This window comes from Sorex fumeus, unplaced genomic scaffold (genome assembly GCF_029834395.1).
Source record: "Sorex fumeus unplaced genomic scaffold, SorFum_2.1 ptg000149l, whole genome shotgun sequence".
In the NCBI taxonomy this organism is placed as follows: domain Eukaryota; kingdom Metazoa; phylum Chordata; class Mammalia; order Eulipotyphla; family Soricidae; genus Sorex; species Sorex fumeus.
In genome coordinates, this window is record NW_026606206.1 from 837150 (window position 1) to 858818 (window position 21669).

At 42.4% G+C, this 21669-nt stretch overlaps 1 protein-coding gene across 4 annotated transcripts in view; it reads left to right on the forward strand.

Annotated features, from left to right (window-relative positions):
- The window catches only part of SPATA6L (spermatogenesis associated 6 like), a 65179-nt gene extending 44310 nt beyond the window's left edge, over positions 1-20869 (forward strand). For all 4 annotated transcript variants that reach the window (XM_056106883.1, XM_056106885.1, XM_056106884.1 and 1 more), the window contains 6 exons: positions 1231-1333; positions 4204-4238; positions 5232-5425; positions 13369-13462; positions 15221-15325; positions 20676-20869. In XM_056106883.1, coding sequence (XP_055962858.1) covers positions 1231-1333; positions 4204-4238; positions 5232-5425; positions 13369-13462; positions 15221-15325; positions 20676-20708 — 564 coding nt within the window. In that variant the 3' untranslated portion in view covers positions 20709-20869. The remainder of the gene's footprint in view (positions 1-1230; positions 1334-4203; positions 4239-5231; positions 5426-13368; positions 13463-15220; positions 15326-20675) is intronic.
- Positions 20870-21669: the final 800 nt, after the last annotated feature.

A 21669-nucleotide genomic window follows, 5' to 3' on the forward strand; every position in this document is an offset into this window, starting at 1 on the left:
GGCTGGCACTGTGCAGGGGAAGCACCTTATCCACTTTATTATCTCTGCGACTCCTCGCTTTTAAAAGAACACTTTTTTTGGACTCATTTTTTAGCAATCATTAGAATAAAATGTGTCCAACTTTAGTTAATTTTGCTGACATTTTTTGTTGTTTCGCCTTACTGTCGAGTTAATTCAGGGGGGACAGTTCATACTCTTGGGTATAATATTACAGTAATATTGGTTTTCCAAGCATTGTCAAGAGTAGCTTCATTCCTCCACCATGCCCCCCGCCCCCGAGGAAGTACAAAATTTGGTGTAACATTTAACATACTATTAAGTATAACATTTATTTGTTTAATTTTTAGTTTCAGTAAGCCATTTTCGGTTTACATAATTGTGTAAATTTTAGGGATACAATTTTCCGCCTCTTCAAAATGTTACTTCACCTAAACCACCATCAAGATACCAGTATCCTTCCACCACAGTCCATTAGCCACTCATCATTTTTGCATCCTCCCTTCCTTTCTGATAATCTTAGTTCTCTGGTTTGAATTCATAGGTGTTTCCCTTTTCCCTTGCTTTGCTTCTTGATATTCAATATGTGTTATATCATTTGATATATATTTCCACCTTTTGACTTATTTCACGCAGCATGACCCACTCCAATTCCATCCATGTTGTTTGAAAAAGGCAAGCTGTCATCTTTTCTGAAGGCTGAATAGTATTCCATTGTGAACACACAACATTATTTTTATCCACTCATCAGTTTATAAATACTTGGGTTGTTTCCAGATGATGCTATTACAAATAGGGCTGCAGTGAACATAGTTATGCACATATCTTTTTGAAATCGTTGTTTTGTTTTTCGCCTTCTGTTTTTAGGTAGTCTTTGGGTAGATACCTAAGGGTAGAATTTCTGTATCTATTTTCATTATTTTGGGAAACATCTACACTATTTTCCATAGAAGGTCTGAACTAATTTACTTTTCCATCAGCTATGTATAAGGTTTGTTGTGCTTTGATGACATTGTGTCCAGTTCCTACATCCTCACCATAGTTTTTAGCACTTTGATAGTCTTGATATAACATTTAAAATACATTGAATGTACGAGGGGACTGGATTTCGTTTGTTCCCAATAGCTTTCCCCCACACGACCCAGGATTAACTTTGGAGAAAGGCATGGTGGATACAAAGAGAATGATATAAAGCTGAGGTGGATTCAAGTTTTTTTTTTTCTCTCCTTGCAGGTAGACAGTACAAAACCATTTGGTGAGAGTACTTCAGAGCACCACTCCCAAAAGTATAAAATGAAGCCTGGCTCTTCAAACTCACCATTTCCAGCGAGAAGAGGTACTTGTTTCTTGATGTGCTTATACATTCACCATGGGAATAAATGGTTCCTATTTCAAAATCTTTATTCTGAGGAATCACAGGGTATTTTGACAGCTTAGCGCTTAATTCTCTACTATTCTCAAGTCATGGAGTTTTCAGAAAAGAGTTCCAGTAGTCAGATTAGATAAACACTTGGCCCTTGGGGAGTCAGTCCCTTTAGCAGCTAAAAGAGACTGCTCTGAGTGGTGATTACCAAGTGTGGTCAGGTTGCCACAAGAAGCAGTAGCTTATCTTGGTATGAATTCCTCACAAAGGTGCTATTGTTAGTGACAAGTAAAATTCACCATTTCTCTGGCTGGTAAAGAGCAGAGGATATTAAAACAAAAAGACCTAATATATGCCTTAAAAGATCTCATGTCTGTGAGTTGTGGAAGAAGCTATCTAAATTGCTTAGATAGTTTGGTTAAACCGGGGATCTCAAAGTCAGGAAGGACCCTTTTGCAGTCTTAAATATTTGAGGACCCCCCAAGAATTTATATGTTGATGGTGCCTATTTATAGCTGGTGTATTATAAGAAATTAAAACAGAGATATTTGAAAATGCCAGAAAACCAAACACGCACTGCATGGACCATGGCAATACTGAAGGCCATTGCAATGAAATACATACATTTCTGAACTTTTAAAATTTGGAGTTTTTTGGGGGTGGTCACACCTGATGGTGCTACTCTAAATTCCATATTGGGGGGTTGCTCTAGGTTGTCTTTGGGGGCCCATGCATTGTTCAGAGGATCATGTGGTTCTGGGGATCAAATCTGGATTATTTGCATGCAAAGCATGTGCTCCAGTCCTTTGAGCTGTCTCCCTGGTCCCTTAAGAATTCCTAGGTTAGAGAGGAATAGCGATGTCCATTATCTTAATTCTTGCTGGAGTGGACCTGCAATATCCCCGAAAAGAGAGTTCCCTATCTTAGACTTAAAGTTTATACTTTCGTGTGTGTGTGTGTGTCTGTGTGTGTCTGTGTGTGTGTGTGTGTGTGTGTGTGTGTGTGCTTTTTGGGTCACACCTGGCAATGCACAGGGTTCACGGTTGGCTCTGCACTCAGGAATTATTCCTGGCGATGCTCGGGGGGCCATATGGGATGCTGGGAATCGAAACGGGGTTGGCCGCGTGCGAGGCAAATGCCCTACCCGCTGTTTTCTCTCCCCAACCCCAAGTTTTTACTTTCAAGGGCTCATTCAGTCTCTTATGATAACTCAGGATGGTGTTGTTGGACTGCAGTGACTATCTGACGCAGCCAGAGCAGATACTCAGTTTGAAGCAGAAAGTGCTTCATCTCCACTGACATTTAATTTAAGTCTTTTGAATCAAAAATCACTCATGTAGCTTAGAAGAGCAGCACTGTCTTCCTCTAGCAATCAGGCAAGAAATTAAGCAATAGCAAGTGCTCTTTTCTAGGGAGACAAGTTGGGCTTTGTACTGGGCTCAGTTGAATGAGGCTCAGACATCACATTGGTCTTGGCCTTTGTCTTTTCTTCATCCTGGCAGGTGGAGAACGAAGGTTCCTGAGAGGTTACAGAGTGTGCTAAGGTCACACATCAAGTTTTTGGCATAACTACATTTAGCGAAGATGTTCAGACAAGTCCTTGGAATCCCTGTAGCTTCCAAGCCAGACCTTTGCTTAGATCACCTGTCAGCTCATTCATCCAGGTCTAAGGTAGAATAAAGCAGTGCTTCTCATCTTGGATATGCATGTGAATATGCAGATTCTGATTCAGGAGTACAGGGTGGAGCCTGTGATCCTTTTCTAACAAGCTTCCAGGTGATACCAATGCTCCTGGACCACGAACTGCACTTTGTGAAGCAAGGGGAAAGAACCATCTCCCCGTGAAAGGGAGTGCTCAAAACCAATAGCCCAGGGGCGGCTAGGACACAGGACAGGATGGTGGCTGGAAAGCACATTAGCTTGGCACATTTCTTGGTGCAGCTGGGAGTGGGGAGAGAACTTTAGGACAAGATGGACACATAAAGAGAGGCCTTCCCAAAGGATATGACAATTGCCATGCTTCAAAAATCCCTTTTAGAATCTTCTTACTGCCAGTGGTAAAGGGGAGTGAGGAGTCTAGCAATAGCTCCTTGTCACTCCCAATCCCTGTCACACGGGGAAAGTCCTGTTGACTGTTGCGTAGCCCGGCAGATGCTCATGTCAGAAGCACTTTCCCCCCTCACCTTGGAGAGATCCATTTTAGTTTTATTTTTGTGTATGTGTATTTATTTCTTCTCATCCTAGTCATTCTTACCATCCTCTGACATTAGGTCTACTTATTTAATTATTTAGTGTAATCTTAGTGACTCCCATATTTGCTGTCACATTTCCCCAGTGCATTGAAGTATTTATTGTCTTACGTGTTCATTGTCTCATTTGAACATTTGTGTCTACCTTGGACAAGGATTCGTGTGAGTTCCTGCATAAATATGGTTTCACATAAACCAGATATATAGAGAGAAAATGGCAGAAGAGGGCGAGTTCTAATTTATATTAGAGCTATATGACTTTTTGTTAGGCCTTGGATACCTGGGCAAGTAAGAGTTTTCTAAGCTGCATAAGGGTTACTAGATCTATTGCTTCACTTAGACTGTATCTTACTATTACCATACCCATTTGTGTTGTCATTGACAGTATGAGCCCAAGTTTTACCTCAAGAGGACCGAAAAACTCACAGACAAGGAAAATTAACATGATAGTATAATTTTCAAGGGAGCATTTTAAGTTCTCTAATAGCTCATTCATTGTGTAATATTTCTGTACTGCTGTGGAATAGATGTAGCAGCAGTGTGAGTAACTGGTAATAATGAGTCACTGAAACACGTGTTTCTCTTTTTTTCTAGCTTCTTCTCTTGACGACCTCACAGCAAATGTAAAGGTAATTTTAGAAGTAATATTTGTACAATGTTTTACTTTCAGCTATCTCCTGTCAATTATTTTACTTTTCCAGTGAGTGTTGGAAAGTTTCTAGCTAGTGCTGCTTCATTGCTGTAGTTTAACTAGAGTTTTCTAGGAGGCCAGACTCAACTGTACATTTCAGTTGATTTGTTCCCCTTTGTTGGATGAGTGACCAATGAAGGTACACAAAGGCTCAGTCTTCCATCATAAGTCGGTACTTCCATGGCTTGTTCTCTAACTGAATATCTTTATACATTGAGGTCGTAAATGACTCAGTCTTCAAGCTTGATTGGCCTCTCAAAGTGAAGAGGCAAACTTCTGTGTTACAATATGAGAAATGACATATACGAAAAATGTTGTATATAATGCACCAGATAGTACTTAACTATTTTGTTAAAAATAATTTTCATTTTTTCATTTCATCATCCTGTTATTCGTCGATTGCCTCGAGCAGGCCCCAGTAATGTCTCTTTCATCCTAGCCCTGAGATTATATTCAAGGCTCTTTAGGAGAATGAGACCCATCATTGTTACTGGTATTTGGCATATTTGGTATGCCATGGGGAGTTTGCCAGACTCTGCCCTGTGGGCAGGCTACACTCGATAGCCTGCAAGTTTGTCCAAAGTAGGAATGAGATAATAAGATGTCATAAAAAAAGATAAAAATAAAGTTAAAAATAATATTTTCCCCAATTCTCCAAATCCCCAATTTCAGCAGATGAGACTTTAGAGCTTGAGTTTATTTTTGGCTTGCTAATAGATGCCAAATGGAAAGGAATTTTGTTATCTTTCCTTGATTTTGTCGAAGGCTTTTAAACACTCTCATTGAAGGAGAATCTCAGGGCTGGTTTTCTATCATCTTGCCCCTCTCAGTTTTATTCCTGTCCCATGCAAACCACTCTCACCACCCAAGCTTTCATTTACTCAAACAAAAGCAAGACTACAACTAAAGAACAACGATCCGTGTCATTCAGGTTATCAAAGAGCCCGATGAAAGGATTATTTTAAGGAGTGAAACGCCATCACCTTTGGAATCAAGTAAGTTTGGAAAACTCATGCCCAGTTACAGTGACCAAGGGGATGCTGATTTCTACCGGGAAACATCCTTTGCTGCTTCCCAGCATTCCAAGTCTCCCAGCTCTCTTCTGGATCAGTCCCTTCGAGAAAGGTCAGTGACAAGCAGCACCCTCTTTGCCTAAGTGTGAATGTGGTCTGACAGGGGTTAAGCTGGGTGCTTCTTTGGCAATATTCAGCTGATGGCACTCTGATATAAAAAATAATTCCTTTTAAATCTCTCCCAAAGTAAGAGTCTTTTGTCTTTGCCTCTGGAAAGTGAGTCACAAAGTGTTTGTTAAAAATGGGACAGATAGGCTGGAGAGAGAGTACGGAGGTTAAGGTGCTTGCCTTGCGTGCGTCCAGTTCCCAGCACCACGTATGGTCTCCCCAAGCATCATGGGGCCCAGAGTTGAACTCAGGGATTCCTGAGCATAGTCAGTCAGGATGATCCCACATCAACAATAACAGCAACAAGGATTGAATTGGGGTTGGAGTGATTGTACAGCAGGTAGGGTACTTACCTTGCATGCTGCTGACCCAGGGTAAATTCCTGAAACCACATTTCTTTGAGCCCCACCAGGAATGATTCTTGAGTGCAGAGCCAGGAGTCAGCCCTGAGAGCAGCTGGGTCTGGCCCCAAATCCAAAAACAAATAAACAAAAACAGCAACAACATGGGACAGGTGGCTAACTTGGCATAGACCATATACCCATTTTTTAATCACAGATTTAAAATTCAAGCTTTAATAACCCCAACGAAAAGGTGCTCCTCATAGGAGTTTGGGAGTTAAAATGCCAAAGGAGGTTTAAAAACTCACCCATAGTCGTCTCACCCTAAGACATTTTATTAACATATTAGTATATTTTCTAAGCATGCTTTTTTGGTTTTTGTCACTTTCATATATAAAAACAAAACATGATCCTATGTGTTTGGATGACAGATGAGAGATTGAGAGCAAGGGAACTTATTTCCCAGACTGTATTCTCAAGTAAGCTGACGACTATCCATCAGTTTACCCAGTGTTGTCCTGAATTTAACACTGGCATTTCTGATATTTGGGAACTTCTCAGTCCCAAGAGAACCAGAACAGGGGTGATTGCAGGGAAGTGGCACTGAAGATTTTTTTTGTTTTGTTTGTTTATCTTGGGAGAGGACATTTGAGTCACACCCAGCTGTACTCAGGACTCACTCCTGACTCTGTGCTCAGGGATCACTCCACGATGGTCACAGGACCATCATTAGTGCCAGGAACTGAACCAAGGATCCATGGCATGCAACGTGAGTGTCTTAATCCCTGTGCCATCTCTCTTAATGATACTGAAGATATTTTAAAGACAGCTCTTTCAAAGATTATGTCAATCTGACTTCAGTTGCATTATTCCTGATGACAATAAGAGAAATCCTCATAGCAAATGACACGATTTCTCATTAAAGGACTCATAGTAAGCGTTCCAGAAACCAAAGTAGCCCTGACATCTTAATAGGAATTATACTAAAATTGGTTATATTAAGAAAGTGGCAGTGTATTTGTTTTTGTGGCAATGACAAGTGTTATTCAGAAATGACAGAATATCTTTTGAATACTTTACTAAAATCTAGTAAAGAATGGTGAGTTCCTAATTAGTTACTTCATTGGAAGAGAATACATATAGATTGATTTAACTCCAGCACTGCAATTATTAAGCCATATGCAAGTATGAGCTTCTGGTACTTGAGTTCTGGTATCAGCATATTAGCCAAATCTTCCTCAGCACCCACCGTCAGTTGGCTAGAGATTATTCACATGCTATCCTGTGCTTGACCTCCATTCCTTTCCAGCTAGTTCTCTTCCTGCCACCTGGAACTCAGCAGGTTGGACAGAGGTAAAGGCTTACTGAGAATTGTTTTTTGTTTTTTTTGCTTTTTGGGTCACACCCAGCGATGCACAGGGGTCACTCCTGGCTCTGCACTCAGGAGTTACTCCTGGCGGTGCTCAGAGGACCATATGGGATGCTGGGCATCGAACCTGGGTTGGCCGCATGCAAGGCAAACGCCCTTCCTGCTGTGCCATTTCTCCAGCCCCGAGAATTGTTTTTAAATGGAGAAAGGCAAGAACTTGCAACTGGTGATTGTTAGAAGATCTGAATGTTCATACTCATCAATTTCTAGGTGCTTTGAGATCTCACAAATAGCTGGCCTTTTAGGTATCACTATGCTATCTGTAAGGGCCAAAGATAGGCCACAGAACACTTTTCCTTGATGAACTGGAGAAAGCTAATGGGTTTTGTTCATGCACTTTATTTTTTTTATACGGTCCCTAAACTTTTCTTTATAATCAACACAGCAAGATTTTTTTTAAAGGATTGAATTAAATATGTATTTATGCAGTGCCTATTAAATGGAATTTACACAATCATGTCACATTCCTGCTTTCCAAGGGTTCACATATTAGACAGGGGAACAGATATACCCCTGTTAAAGAGAAGATGGATTGTGATATGTATTGAACAGAAGTACAATCCAAATGTAGGGGAAACTTCGATCAGTAGGAGGGTAATTGCATTGGGATGAAGGTCTGGGAGATTCACTTTTCTTTAAGTAAATGTTAGATAGTCTCTGCATTCATTCAACCACCCCCATTTTTTTTTTTTGGCCAGTATCTATGCAATAGGATGTGAGTCTCAACTTTGGCTCATTAAAGAATTTACTCATATCTATTCAATCAAATTTCTGGGGGTTGAGCTAGATAGGTGCAAGGCAGTGTATGTCTATATCTCTGTGGTTAAAATAGAGCGTCAGAAGGAAAATGAGGCAGATAATATACTCCGCCTGGAATGAAGTGCTAATGTTTAAGACATTTCTTCTGACCTCTGAAAACTTGGAATCTAGCAGATGATTTAAAAACGCATATAGGGGTTGGAAAGATAATACAGTGGTAGGGCATTTGCCTTGCATGAATTCTACCCCGGTTTGATACCCTTTGATGCCCAGCATTGCATATGGCCCCCTAAACCCTACCAGCAGTGAGTCCTGAGCACTGTTGAGTGTGTCTCCCAAACAAAAAATAAATTAAAATTTAAATACACACACACACACACATGCAATAGAGCCTTCTGTAAGGCAGAACCTTGAAACTAGTACAAGCCAAACACTACTGTAGTAGAAGAAGGCATTTCTGTAATGTTTCAGGGAGGAGGTTGTACTTTCATGTGGGCCCTAAAGGGAGGCCTGTCTTCATGACAGCGAGTCATGGCAGGGTATTGTGATACAGTAGTGGAGGTGAAAGTGAAAAGGTGAAGACACTGAAGGTATGAAGCAACTTTTAGCTGTCAACCTCTAGCATTTAGACCGGTTCTGGGGAATAGGGCTTCCAAGGTTGAAAGCTCTGACAGAGGGAATTATAGAACCAAGCTAAGGAATCTGGGCTTTGTTGGAAGGCAGCAGAGAAGTTCAGCAAGTTTGGGTACAAGTATTAGCACAGTTGACTGTTGCATGGTGATTGTGGCTATAGACCATAGTTTTGTCATCTCTCTCTGATGAATCAGAAAATTCCTTATGCCTAGGCATTCTAAACTGCACCTGATTGGACAATTAATTTGTAAATAAGGCCATAACCAGTGGCAACAAAGAACATGGTTACAGAGAGGTCATTTGGTTTGTTCAGCATCTGGAGGGATCTTGTTTCAATTCTGAAAGTCCTGCATTCTGTAAAATATAGCAGTTGTCAGGTCAACTGGAGAAGTGGCACTAAAAAGAGAGTATTTTAAGATATCTGGTTTGGTTTTTGTTTGTTTTGTTTCTGGGCCATGTCTGGCAATGCTCAGGGGCTCCTCCCAGTGCCTTGCTCAGGGGCCATATAGTACCAGGTATTGAATCTGGTACTGTATATACTAATCAGCATATAAAGCACATGAAGATGCACAGTAGTCCTTTGAGCTATCTCCCGACCCAAAACATCTGCTTTGGATGAAGGACATGTCTTCGTATTTGAGGTGGATGTATGGACGTGTTCATTCCTTGTGACTTCTCTGAGATCCAGAATGACCACAGGGACATGAGTGTTCCCAGCAGTTTGTTCTTGCTCACTGTTTTCATACCAGCATTATCAGAACCCGGTCTCCTTATGCCTGGATGTCGGGGGCACACGAGAAACACTTTGACTCTAGTTTAATACTGAACTTAGTAAGGGACAATCTTGCAAGGAGAGGTGGGGGATAGATTTGAGAGTGCCCAAAGTTTTAATAAAGGAAGTGGAAAATGCTTTTAACAAGTAAGATTGAAAAATGGGAATCCCAAGGAAAGGAGGAACACTCTCCAGCCTGTTCCCCATCTCCACCATCTGGCTGGTGTCACATTTTTTTCCACATATGTCCTCAGTCTTCCAACCGCATGAAGGGAAAGCTGTGATAAAGGCTCAGAGCGGCTCTTGTGGATTCATCCTTCTCACAGACTTTCAAATGTAGTAATACTCGTATATCATAATAATGTCAACAAATATAGGAATTGTGCTTAAGACCTACGGAAAAGCATTTAGTGTGCAACTTGGTGGCTCTTTTAAAATGCTATCTTGCTAGTTTAAAAGTATTTTTACAGTGTCCTCTTAAAACTGCTAGAGGAGTGGCCTGTCTGGTAGTTTCTTAAACGCCATAGTGCTTTTAGGTGGTGCTTTCTTTTGCTGTAGTTGTTTTCCAGGGCTGGTAATACATTTGTATAGATTCAGCTATACTCTTGTTCTCATCTCCCTGGAAAACAGTAGAAAATGCTTGTTCCAGCGACCACTGGGATGGGTTGTCAACTTCTGGGTTGACCTGGAAGTCAGCCCAGAGCCAAGCTGTGATGGCAGCATAGGGGCTCATTAGTGTGTTGATCATTTCTACAACTGGATTGAATCTCAAATGTTCCTGTCAACTCCAGTGTTTGTTGTACAATTATCAAAGAGAACACTTTTATCTAAATTATTCAAATTCTCTAGGCTTTTTTTAAAAAAGAAATTAATGTCTGGTTTTTTTTTTGTTTTTATGATAAATTGCTACTTCAGCCTCGCAATTTAGGAACTAGATCCTATTTCTTTCCTGAAAATGATATATAAAAGGAATAAATTCAGTCACCGAGGAGGAACTTGCTAAACAGCTACTGTGGCTTTCAGAACCTACAAGGCTCTGGGATGAGCTATCAGCTGGAGTCTCAGTTCCAATTTCATTCTTGGAATACAGACAGATACTAATCGAACAATCACGAAATCCATACCGGGTGAAAGACTGTGAATGGGGGACAATTTTGAATTTCAAGTACTGGGAATACTGAATTCCTTTAATGATAGGGGAAGGAAGGATTTTCCTGAGATTGATATGAGCTCTGAAGGGGTTGATTTGAATGGGTTAAGGTAGAAACATTCCAGGTCAGGGGTAGGGAAACTTTTTTTCTGCCAAGGCCATTTGGATATTTTATTTATATGTTTGTGGGTCATACAGCACAGGCAGATGGGCCATAAGCAGCCAGTCAGGGGCATCATGTCTGTCCCATCATGTACCCGGGTCAGACACCCTGACTTTGTGGGCTTTACGTCATCCCCATGTAGGCAGATAATGCAGTGTTGGAGGAGACCCTATGGGAGGGAGAAAATGCTTCTGCGTTTGAGGCACTGACAGACAGTGGGAGGCCTTTGGTTTAATTTGTTCTGGGAGGCCCGAAGTATACACACGTGCGATATAAAATAAAATTCTTGCTAAAAAATCAGGATCAAATTCCTCTCTGGTGGTTATGGAGGGGAGGGACTTCCAGCATTGCTTGTAGTACCCGTTGTCCACTCCTCCTGGTACTTGGCCAATGCCCAGGCCCAGCAATGTGGTGCTACTTGGGCCTAGCAGGAATGGGAGATGACAAAGGAGTCTCCCCCCCCCCCCCCGCCCCCATCCCCAGTGGTGCTAGGAGGCCACAGTGATTAACACATGGTGGTACTCAGGGGGTAGAATAAGAATTAAAAAAAAATTTTTTTTTTTTGGTGGGAGGTTGGCCACACTCAGAAGTACTCAGGGGTTACTGTGTTACTCCCAGCTCTGTGTCAGGAATTACTTGCTTGGGACACTATATGTGATGCCAAAGATCGAACCTGGGCTGATTGCAGGCAAGGCAAAACCCCTACTCACTGTAGTATCTCTCCAGCTCCAGGATCTCTTTTATTTATTTAGGTTTGTGAGTCTTACTGGCGGTTACCTGAGATGACTGCTAGCTTTGTTCTCAGGGTTTGCTCTTGGGGAGGTTGCTAGGGGACCAGTGGTGCTAACTGAATCTGGCCCTTTTGCATACAAAGCTTGCGTTCTGCCCTTAAGCTAATCATTTCTGCCCTGTTTAAAATTTTAATAGCAGGATTTGTTGCTTTGAGAACCACTGGGTGTACACAGTAAAATACAAAATAAACAAAACCCAGAGCCCCACACTCAAACACAAACTTTTTAAAAAAATTTTTATTAGTGAAACACCATGAGGTACAGTTGTAGACTTAACAAATTTTTGTGCTTGGGTTTCAGTTATACAATGATTGAATACCCATCCCTCCACCAGTACCCATTCCCCACCTCCAATGCTTCCAGCATCCCTCCCTCCCACCCCCCAATTCCCCATCCCACCCCACCCCTGTGACAGGGCATTCCCTTTTGTTCTCTCTCTCCTTTTGGGTGCTGTGGTTTGCAAAAGAGGCATTGGGTGGCAATCATGTTCGGTCCATAGTCTACTTTCAACATGCATCTCCCATCCTGGGAGGATTCTCCCAACACCCTTTACTTGGTGCTCCCTTCTCTATCTGAGCTGCCTTCTCCCCCAGCATGTGCAGCTGGTCTCCACGCCATGGAGTGAACCTCCTGGTACTTATCTCGGCTATTTTTGGGTGTTAGTCTCCCATTTTGTTACTTTACATTACCCAGATGAATGCAATCTTTCTATGTCTGTCCCTCTTTCTGGCTTATTTCACTTAGCATGATACTGTCCATGTAGTACCACTTGTATGTAAATTTCATGACTTCATCTTTTTCTAACAGCTGCATAGTACTCCATTTTTGTGTAGATGTACCAAAGTTTCTTTAACCAGTCATCTGTTCTTGGGCACTTGGGTTTTTTCCACATTTTGGCTATTGTGAATAGTGCAGCAATGAACATAGACGTGCAGATGTCATTTCGACTGTACTTTTTTGCCTCTCCAGGATATATTCTCAGGAGTGGTATTGCTGGGTCAAATGGGAACTCAATTTCTAAGTTTTTGAGAATCATCCATACTGTTTCCCAAAAGGGCTGAACCAGTCGGCATTCCCACCAGCAGTGAATGAGAGTCCCTTTCTCTCCACATCCATGCCAAAACTGGTTGCTTTTGTTCTTTTGCATGTGGGCCAGTCTCTGTGGTATGAGATAATATCTCATTGTTGTTTTGATCTGCATCTCCCTGATGATTAGTGATGTAGAGCATTTTCTCATGTGCCTTTTAGCCATTCGAATTTCTTGTTTGCAAAAGTTTCTGTTCATCACCCCATTTTTTGATGGGGTTAGATGTTTTCTTCTTGTTGAGTTCCACCAGTGCTTTTTATGTCCTTGATATCAACCCTTTACCAGATGGGTATTGGGTAAATATCCTTTCCCATTCTGTAGATTGTCTTTGTGTTCTGGTTACTGTATCTTTTGAGGTGCAGAAGCTTCTTAGTTTAAGATAGTCCCATTTGTTTATCTGTTTCCACTTGGTTGGTCAGTGGAATGTCATCTTTGAAGATACATTAACCTCAATATTGTGGAGGGTTTTGCTGATCTTGTCTTCAATGTATCTTATGGATTTTGGTCTGATGTTGAGATCTTTAATCCATTTTGATCTGACTTTTGTGCATGGAAACACAAAGTATTCTTTGCATTTTGGCTGTTTTTATTGTCTGTTGTTTTTTTCCTTCGCATCAGTTTAATCAATATATTCAAGCCCATTGCATGTATTTGGCATGCTGCTGCTTTTCCTTGTCATTTTGTTAATAATAGCCACCATTTTGCTCTGAGTATTGTTTTAGCAGCTGCATAATACCCCACCTTGTTTCATCTCTTGTGCAGGTTTCTTCCCAGTTCCCAGTCCACGTGGAAGAAGATCCATGAAAGGGTACGCAGTCTCCTGACAGCTCACGGGGCTGAAACATGCTTAAATGAGGTTAGCACTTCTGATAAAATTCTAGGTCTTTTTTTAGGGAGAGCGGGACGTTGGGCCACACCCTATGGTACTTGGAGTCTATTTCTGACTCTGTGGTGGTGCTTAGGGGAACCTTGTGGTGTCAGGATTAAAATGGAATTGGCCAGATGCAAGGCAAGCACCTTCACCCCTGTATTATCTCTCCAGACTCTAAAACCCTGATTTATGTAAAAAAATAAAAATCATATGAGAATTGGACTATATAATCCAGTGTATAGGGGAAACATATCATTAAGTAACCATAGAAATAAATGGAAAAAAATAGACAGTTGTGACCCATACAAAGGAGGGTGCACGGTATCCTGAGAGTAAATAAAAGGGGACATTTGACCTGGGTGAGAGCCAGGGAAGACAATCAAAAGGGAGACATTGGTGCTCATTATACATCTAAGGGATGAGTTATAGCTAATTTGGAGCATGCGTGCATCAGGTGAAGTTCCAGAAGTAGGGAATATGGTCCTCATCCTCTTCTTCCTCCTCCTCCTCCTTCTCTTCCTTGCCCTCCTCTTCCTCCTTCTCCTCCTCCTTCTTTTCCTTCTTCTTCTTCCTCTTTCCTCTGTCCTCCTTCCTTCTTCCTTTTATTTTTTATTCACATCCAATGGAGATCAGGGATTCCCCCTAGTTCTGTTCTCATGTATGGTACAGGGAATCAAACCTGGGTCTACAACATGCCAGGCAAGCACCCTACCTGCTCTTCTATCTCTCCAGCTCAAATTTCACGCTAATTCTGTCCTGAAACACATCCTCTTCCACTGTGCACTGGAGTCTCCACTCAGTGAAGAATCTAGTTATGCAAGAGGCTAGGCCAATGAGGAAAGCTATTGAAAAAGTAAGATGTTTGGGGCCATTTAATTTTTTTGTCTATTTCTTTTGTTTTGGGGTCACACCCCAGCGGTGCTCAGGGGCTACACCTGGCACAGGCCTCCTACTTGCAAAGCATACATCCTAGCCCTTTAAACTATCTCTGGCCATAGGGGCTGTTTGAATTTTATGGAGTCTGGGGAGTGATCCATGGGTATTCCCAGCAAGTAGCACAGTGTCAACTGTAGATGTACCTGTCACCAGTTCACAAAATGTAGTGTTCCCAGAGGTTGGATTTAGCCAATCCATGTTGTTGAATTGGTCACCTTGTCTTATTTATTTTATTCTTTCTTTAAAAATTTAAAAATCCATGAATTACAAAGTCACTCGTGACTGGGATTCAGGAGCATAATATTTTAACACCAATCTCTTTCCCACTGTTCTCACTCTCCCTCCTGCCCCTCAGCCTGCCTCTGTGTCGGGCACTTTTTTCTTCTTGTTTTGCCTTTTAGGCACTGTGGTTTACGATACTGATAGAGCATTATGATATTACTTTATGTCCTTTCAGCACCCAGAATGCTGGTGTTTCCTAGGATGACACCAATGAATATCTTGGTGACAGTTAGGGGGTGATGAGTTATTTCACTTCCTCTCTGCAAAATCATTGTCTTTATTATGTTAATTACCAATCTTTTCAAGTAAGGCTGGCCGTTAAAATGTAAAAACAAAGAAGAAATAGAGGAAGAAAGGAGTGAAAAAAGGAGGTAAGAGATAATACTGACTCATATAATGAACTCCACATATAAAACACATATGGCATTTCAAATCACTTACATGCAAAGCTATACATCTGGTTGTCATAGATCTTTGTTACATTACAAGTAATGCTGTTACTGGCTTTGGCTTTTTTTGTTACAGAAAGATTCTGTCTCTGAAATAAATGACATCCCTGAGAAACCAAGCTACCCTCTGAAGAAAAACCAACTGAATGAAGAGAAAAATATTTTTAAGTTTCTCTCTGATGTAAGTAAGCTGCTTACGTGCCACTTCTTATCTGGTTTTGCTGAATAAAAGAACTTCAGTGTCACGCTGTCAATAAGAACCAGCTAGAAAATGTGACTAGGAGACATGGAGGACACCTGAGAATCACAGTCTTTCTCAGACAGTATCATTATAGCATCTATTTGCTTCGAGAGGTGCTCAGGGGACCATATGGGATGTTGGCGATGAAGCCCGGGTTGGCCATTTGCAAAGCCTTACTTGAAAAGATTGGCAATGAACATGGTAAAACCAATGACTTGGCAGAGAGAAAGTAGAATACGTCATCACCCCCTTAGAAACCAGCTGTACTATGTCTCTGGCCCAGAATATTGGCTCCTTGAATGTGAGCCCTTTGCTACCATAGAACCTTTTTTTTTTTTAATGTTTTTTGGAGCACAGGGGTTACTCCTGGCTCTGCACTCAGGAATTACTCCTGGCGGTGCTCAGGGGACCATATGGGATGCTGGGAATCGAACCCGGATCAGTCGCATGCAAGGCAAACGCCCTACCCGCCCTACCTGCTGTGCTATCCGCTCCAGCTCCCTACCGTAGAACCTCTGCTCGATGTTCCTTTTTCTGTCTGAAGTATTTCCTGCTCGGGTTTAGGTCACTTCTGTTTACCTTCAGGTCTAATGGTTTTCCATGACTCTCCCTCTTCCTCTGAGGCATACCATGTTAGCACCCTGTACTTTGCTTTCATACAATGTGGCAACATTTGTTGTTGTTTTTAAAATCTGGGTTGATCATTACTTTCTGCTCCACTGAAGGTACTCTTCCTTAATGAGGTCAAGAACTCTTGTCTCTCTGCTCCCTGTTTTTAATCAGCTTTTAGCACGTGGCAGTGGAATTCCCTTTAATTCAGGTGAATTCACCCTCACGTAACATCATAGCGTATCGTATGCCTTGAACAAAGCCTAATTCCCCACTCTCATCCGTCCTTCCTGGTCCCCACTTCTTGCTGCTGCCGCCGCCATTGAATAACATGAACCTCTTCTCTAGTTGGTGCTCAGGGTTTACTCCTAAATGTACGTGGGAATCACTCCTGGCAGTGCTCAGCGTATCATACTCAGTAAATATTATTTTTGGAGTGTTGAATTGCGGTAACAAAGCAACTCTAGAATTCAGATATATTTCAACTAGTTGGCCATATGGTGAGGGGGTCATTTCTGATGTTTCCTCCCTTGCTCTCTGGCTCAGAATACTAATAGCGCTTCCTTACTGACTTCTCCCTACATGCCAGGAAAGACCTGGTTCAGATACTGCAATTGCATGAAATTACTCTCACAATACCCTCTATGAAGTTGACGGTATCATTAGTTATGTTTCATAGATAGGGAAACTGAGGCATGGAGGAGTTAGGCACTTTACTCAAGGTTTTACAGCAAGTACTTGGCACAAGTTGGCATATGAACCCAGGTAGTCTGGTGTCAGGAACAGTGATATTTACCCCTACAGTAGTTGGGGGCTTAAGGTCCTGGGGTGGGGGTGGTTTCTTTCTGGGTGGCAATCAACCTGGCAGTGTGGCCTGATGGATCAGTGCTTGGGTCTGGCTCTGCGGTGCTGCTCTAACCCAGAGCGATGCCTGGTGATGCTCAGAAGTCACTGGGTTATATCCAGAAGTACCTGGGGCCCATGTAAGTGCCAGGATTGAACTCGAGGCCTCCCAATTGGCAAGGTATGTACTCCAGTCCTTTGAGCTATCTCCCTAGCAAAGCATGCCTTGAACTGTTATTTTCTGTTGCCTCTTTGACCCTAGAATGTGTGGTAGGAGAACCCTGGGAGGACACAGAAGAGTACTTTGAAACCTGAGCAGAGTTTACCCTTGGTCACCATTCACAAGGATCCTATAACTTGTGTTACATAATCCCACATTCTAGCAGTATCAAAATAATCATGATTTTTTGGTTTTTGTTTTTGAGTCACACTCAGTGGTGGCACTCAGAGCTTACTCCTGGCTCTGTGCTTAGGGATCCCTCGTAGTTGGCTTGGGAGACCATGTGTGATAATGGGGATTGAACGTGGGTCAGCTGCATGCAAGACAACTGCCTGTTTACTGTCATACTCCAGCCTCAATTATGTATTTTTTAAAAAAAGACTCTAAGCAGTGTTGGATAACATACTAGTTTTTCATTGCAGTTAGTCTCATACAAGTCAGATTTGAAGGTATTTATGAGTGATGGCACAGTAACCCCTCCGAGGGTCTGTCTGGGTCTCCCCTTCTTTAGCATTGAGGAATAAAGAGCAGTTCTAATTGTCCATTTTGCAGATTTTTACCTTAGAATGTTCTGCTTAGTGCATTACAGGATGTATTCTGGGCCCCTTCATCTCCAGATGCCAAACCAGTCATTGAGGCATTTACTAGCTGGTGGTACAGAACATAGCCCACATAATTACCACTTAGAGATCAGGGTTCCCTTAATTAACAAACTCCAAACTGCACTGCAGGTCAAGTTGGGGCAGCATCAATTACATAAAGCACCAAATCAGCTGGTACCTGGACACTGATGTGAGGGGAGAGAGAAAAGATAAAGAAAAAGGAGCTTCTGTCTTAGGAAATGCTTGTAAACCTTCTCTGGAAGTTATACATCCCTGGATTTTCCTCTCGGTGCCTCCCAGCCTCCTGCTTTTGGGTCAGGGATTCCTAGTGAGGCCGAGTTTTTGGAGGGTTGTGTTAGTGAAGATTTCATGGATGTGAAAAAAAACAACAACAGGTGATTTGGGGTTGTCTTTAGCAAACAGGATAGTGTTGAGAGAACCTGAGTGCCTTAGTGATTCCAGGGAAGATCCAAATAAGCAACATTAAACAGTTAAGATTCGGCAGCCAGTCTGCATGGGAGCTGGGAGACCATTCAGGAGAGGAGCGCTCTGCAGAGGCCCGGGCTTCTGCGCCTGCCCTCCGCGGGTCCTCTCAAGGACTCTCTCCTGATGGCAGCACCAGCTCCTGTCCTGGTCAGTTGCATCCTCTTTTTTACCTGCATCTTCACCTTCATTTCCCCTTCATCTGGCTCCCTAGTGAGTTCAGGATTCAGAGGACCAGTTCGGAAACCCAAAACAATGAATCCAGTTAACAGGGAATGGGTGGAAGAATGGGTAGAAAGGAATGGAATTAATTCATCTCTTTCTATAAAATGGGTTTTACAACTTGAACACTTTGAAATTGTCAAAATGGCGAATTTTTTCTTAGGTGTATGTGATTTTTACTGTGGAAACTACCCCCCACTCTCCCCTGCTCACACAGAGCAGGGTTATAAGAGAGCCTTATAAAAGCCTCTCCTCTGGGCAACCTCCTGACTCCTCAGGGAGTCAGGTCTCTGCCTTATGCTTCTTCACTTTTGTCTTCACTTTTCACTTCTTTTCCTTCAGCCTTGTGCCCTCATTCAGCAGGTAGGGTGCTTGCTTTGCACATGGCTGACCTGGGTTCGATGCTCAGGACCCCATAGGGTCCCCTGAGCTCATCAGGAGTAGTTTCTGAACACAGAGTCTGGGGTAACTGAACATCACTGGATGTGTGTCACCCCCTCACCTTCACCAAAAAAAAAAAAGAATATCTCATGGTTGCTTGCTTCTCTCTCTCTCTCTCTCTCTCTCTCTCGTAGTAGTAGTAGTAGTAGTAGTAGTAGTACTGCTATTTATTCAGCCACTGATTAGCTGATTGAATTGGGCATGAACTCCACTCGCTTGCTCTTCTCTTGAACATGTATCTCACTTGCTTATCTCTGTGTTTCTTTGCTGGCTTACTTCTATTTCGGAGTCGCCTGTGTTCCCTCTTGAACACACATTTTCCCTTTCTCTCCTTTCCTATCTTTCTCACCCAGTTTCATGCAGTAGGAAACTTCGTTTCCTAAAAATCAGTTTGAAAAAGAATTTTGGTGACAATTACTTTGCTTCATTGAAAAAGAGAGGGGAAAAAAATGGAAAAGAACCCCCCCCCCCCCCCCCCCCCGGGGCCAGGGATGTGGCTCAGAAGTAGAGCATAAGACTTGCCTATAACAGACCTGGGTTCACTCCCCAGAACCATACATTTTTATTTATTTATTTATTTATTTTTCTTTTTGGGTCACACCAAGCGATGCTCAGGGGTTACTCCTGGCCTTGCACTCGGGAATCACTCCTGGCAGTGCTCGGGAGAAGATATGGGATGCTGGGAATCAAACCCAGGTCGGCGGCCACGTGCAAGGCAAACGCCCTACCCGCTGCGCCATTGCTCCAGCCCCACCAGCATCATAAAATTTAAAAAGGAAGAAAACCCTCCTTCAAGGAGGGCCCAGAGAAGTGGGCGACGCTTGCAGCAACACCAGCCTGCATTTGAAGAAACACTTCTTGTGTGCTCCCAACCAGGGGTGGGTGAAGAACTTGGACCTGGATTTCCTCAAGCATAGACAAGAATTGTAGTACAAACGCCTTTCTAAGACTAAAGAGTGGCAAATAAGACAGGTAACTGAGAACATTTTGTTTAAGAGGATAAAACGTAATTGAAGTCCTGCTTCATGAGCCTGTCTGGCTCATTAGACCTCCAGTGCCGGAACTGCCAAGCTCACATTTTGCTTCCTCCCATGCAGGCCCCTCACCTCCATTATAAACAAAGCCCAACGCAAATCAGCCTACAGACCTCAAGTTCTGGCCTTCAGGGGCCTCCTCCTCCAGTTTGCTCACCAACTGCTGAGGATTTTGTGATCTGGTGGCCTTTGGGTGTGGCTGAAGTGGATAAAGATGTGTACCCAGGAACTCCTGGTCCTATCAGAATATCCTGAAAGATCACATGGGGTGACTGTGCATTCCTGGGTCAAGAGTCTTGCGAGTGTTAGAATCACATGGTGGGGAAGGTTAGTTAGAAAAATATAAAGCCTGGGCCCCACTCCAGAGCACTTGAATTGAACTCTCTGTGGGTGTGCCTTTATAAAAGCTCTTTAGCACACATTTGGAATCGTGGACCTCTGTAGTAATAGGCTACAAGGGCCTTGGAGATAGAGATTTGGAATACCTCCCACCTGATACTATGCTGACCTTTTACGTACAAAAAGAATTGTGTGTAAACTGGAATTGATTTGGGGCATGTTTCACTGTTCAGTTCATTATCAATTTCTGGTACATTTACTCCATTCAAAAGACATATTAACACTGCGAATTTCACTCAGAGGTGGATTCCTGCTTATCATCATCCTAATCAGTATTTCTCCACATTTTTTCAATGTGGAGAGGAAGGAAAAAGTGCGCAGGAGACCTTTCAGAGTTACATGGCCAAGTTAGGCTAATGTGAAATCATCTTCTGGCTTGTGTGATTGTTTCTTTTTCTCAGTATCGCAATTGGTATAAGAACTTTCACATTTCACAGGAGAAGCCGAACAAAACCAGAGGCGCATGGTGAAGGAACTCATCTAGACAACCGAAGCAGCCTTAGAGAAACAAAGAGCGATTTGTGTTAAATGTACTAATCATCAGTGTCTAAACCCTTTAAACCAAACCCGATACTCCATTTTCTGTACACAGGTAAGGGTGTTGATTAAAGTGTTTGCTGGTTGGGGCTCATACTCTCTTGTCATATTTGTGTGTGTGTGTGTGTGTGTGTGTGTGTGTGTGTGAGTGAGTGTGTGTGTGTTTTGATGGCAGGTGCTTTTGTCATCTAGAAAGTTCTTAAGTTCTTAGTCTAGTTAAAGAAATAATAGTCAAGATACATTTTCTGGTGTTCATTTTGGCAATGCGTGCATTTTAAAAAATTCTCCCTTTTTTTCCTTTCTCCTCCCCTCCCCTCCTCACCCCTCTCCTCTGTAGTAATGGGCTATAAGAGACCATTCCTCCTCTCCCCTCCCCTCCTCTCCCCTCCCCTCCTCTCCCCTTAGTTTACCTTCCTTCCCTTCCGCTTCTTGTTTTCCTCCCTTCCTTCCTCCCTCCCTCCCTCTTCCATGAGCTAGAGGAAGAGTCTATTTAGAGGAAATAACCCAATAAATCCACGAAAGGATTGTTAACCAGATTTTCTCTTTAAATAATTTTTTTTTTAGTGTTAGGCTTGACTCACATGCAGAGAGTAAGGATTTAGATTTTTTTCATTGAATTTCCATACTACATATGTAAAAGGAGACTCATTCCTCGAGCTATAATTAGACGACTTCTGCTCCCTCCCTTCTCCCCGCTGACCCCCCAACTGTTATTCCTTCCCTTTCTGTTTCTGTCTTCCTTTCCCTCGTTCCTATCACATTTCCCCCGCCTTTTCTTTAAAGGGGAGGGGAAAACTTTTTAATGCTTTCATTTTAATTACCCGCCCAATGTACCTGATAAGCCAATTCCTGCAATCATAATGGGAGAAGAGAGCTTGACTCTCACCAATTATT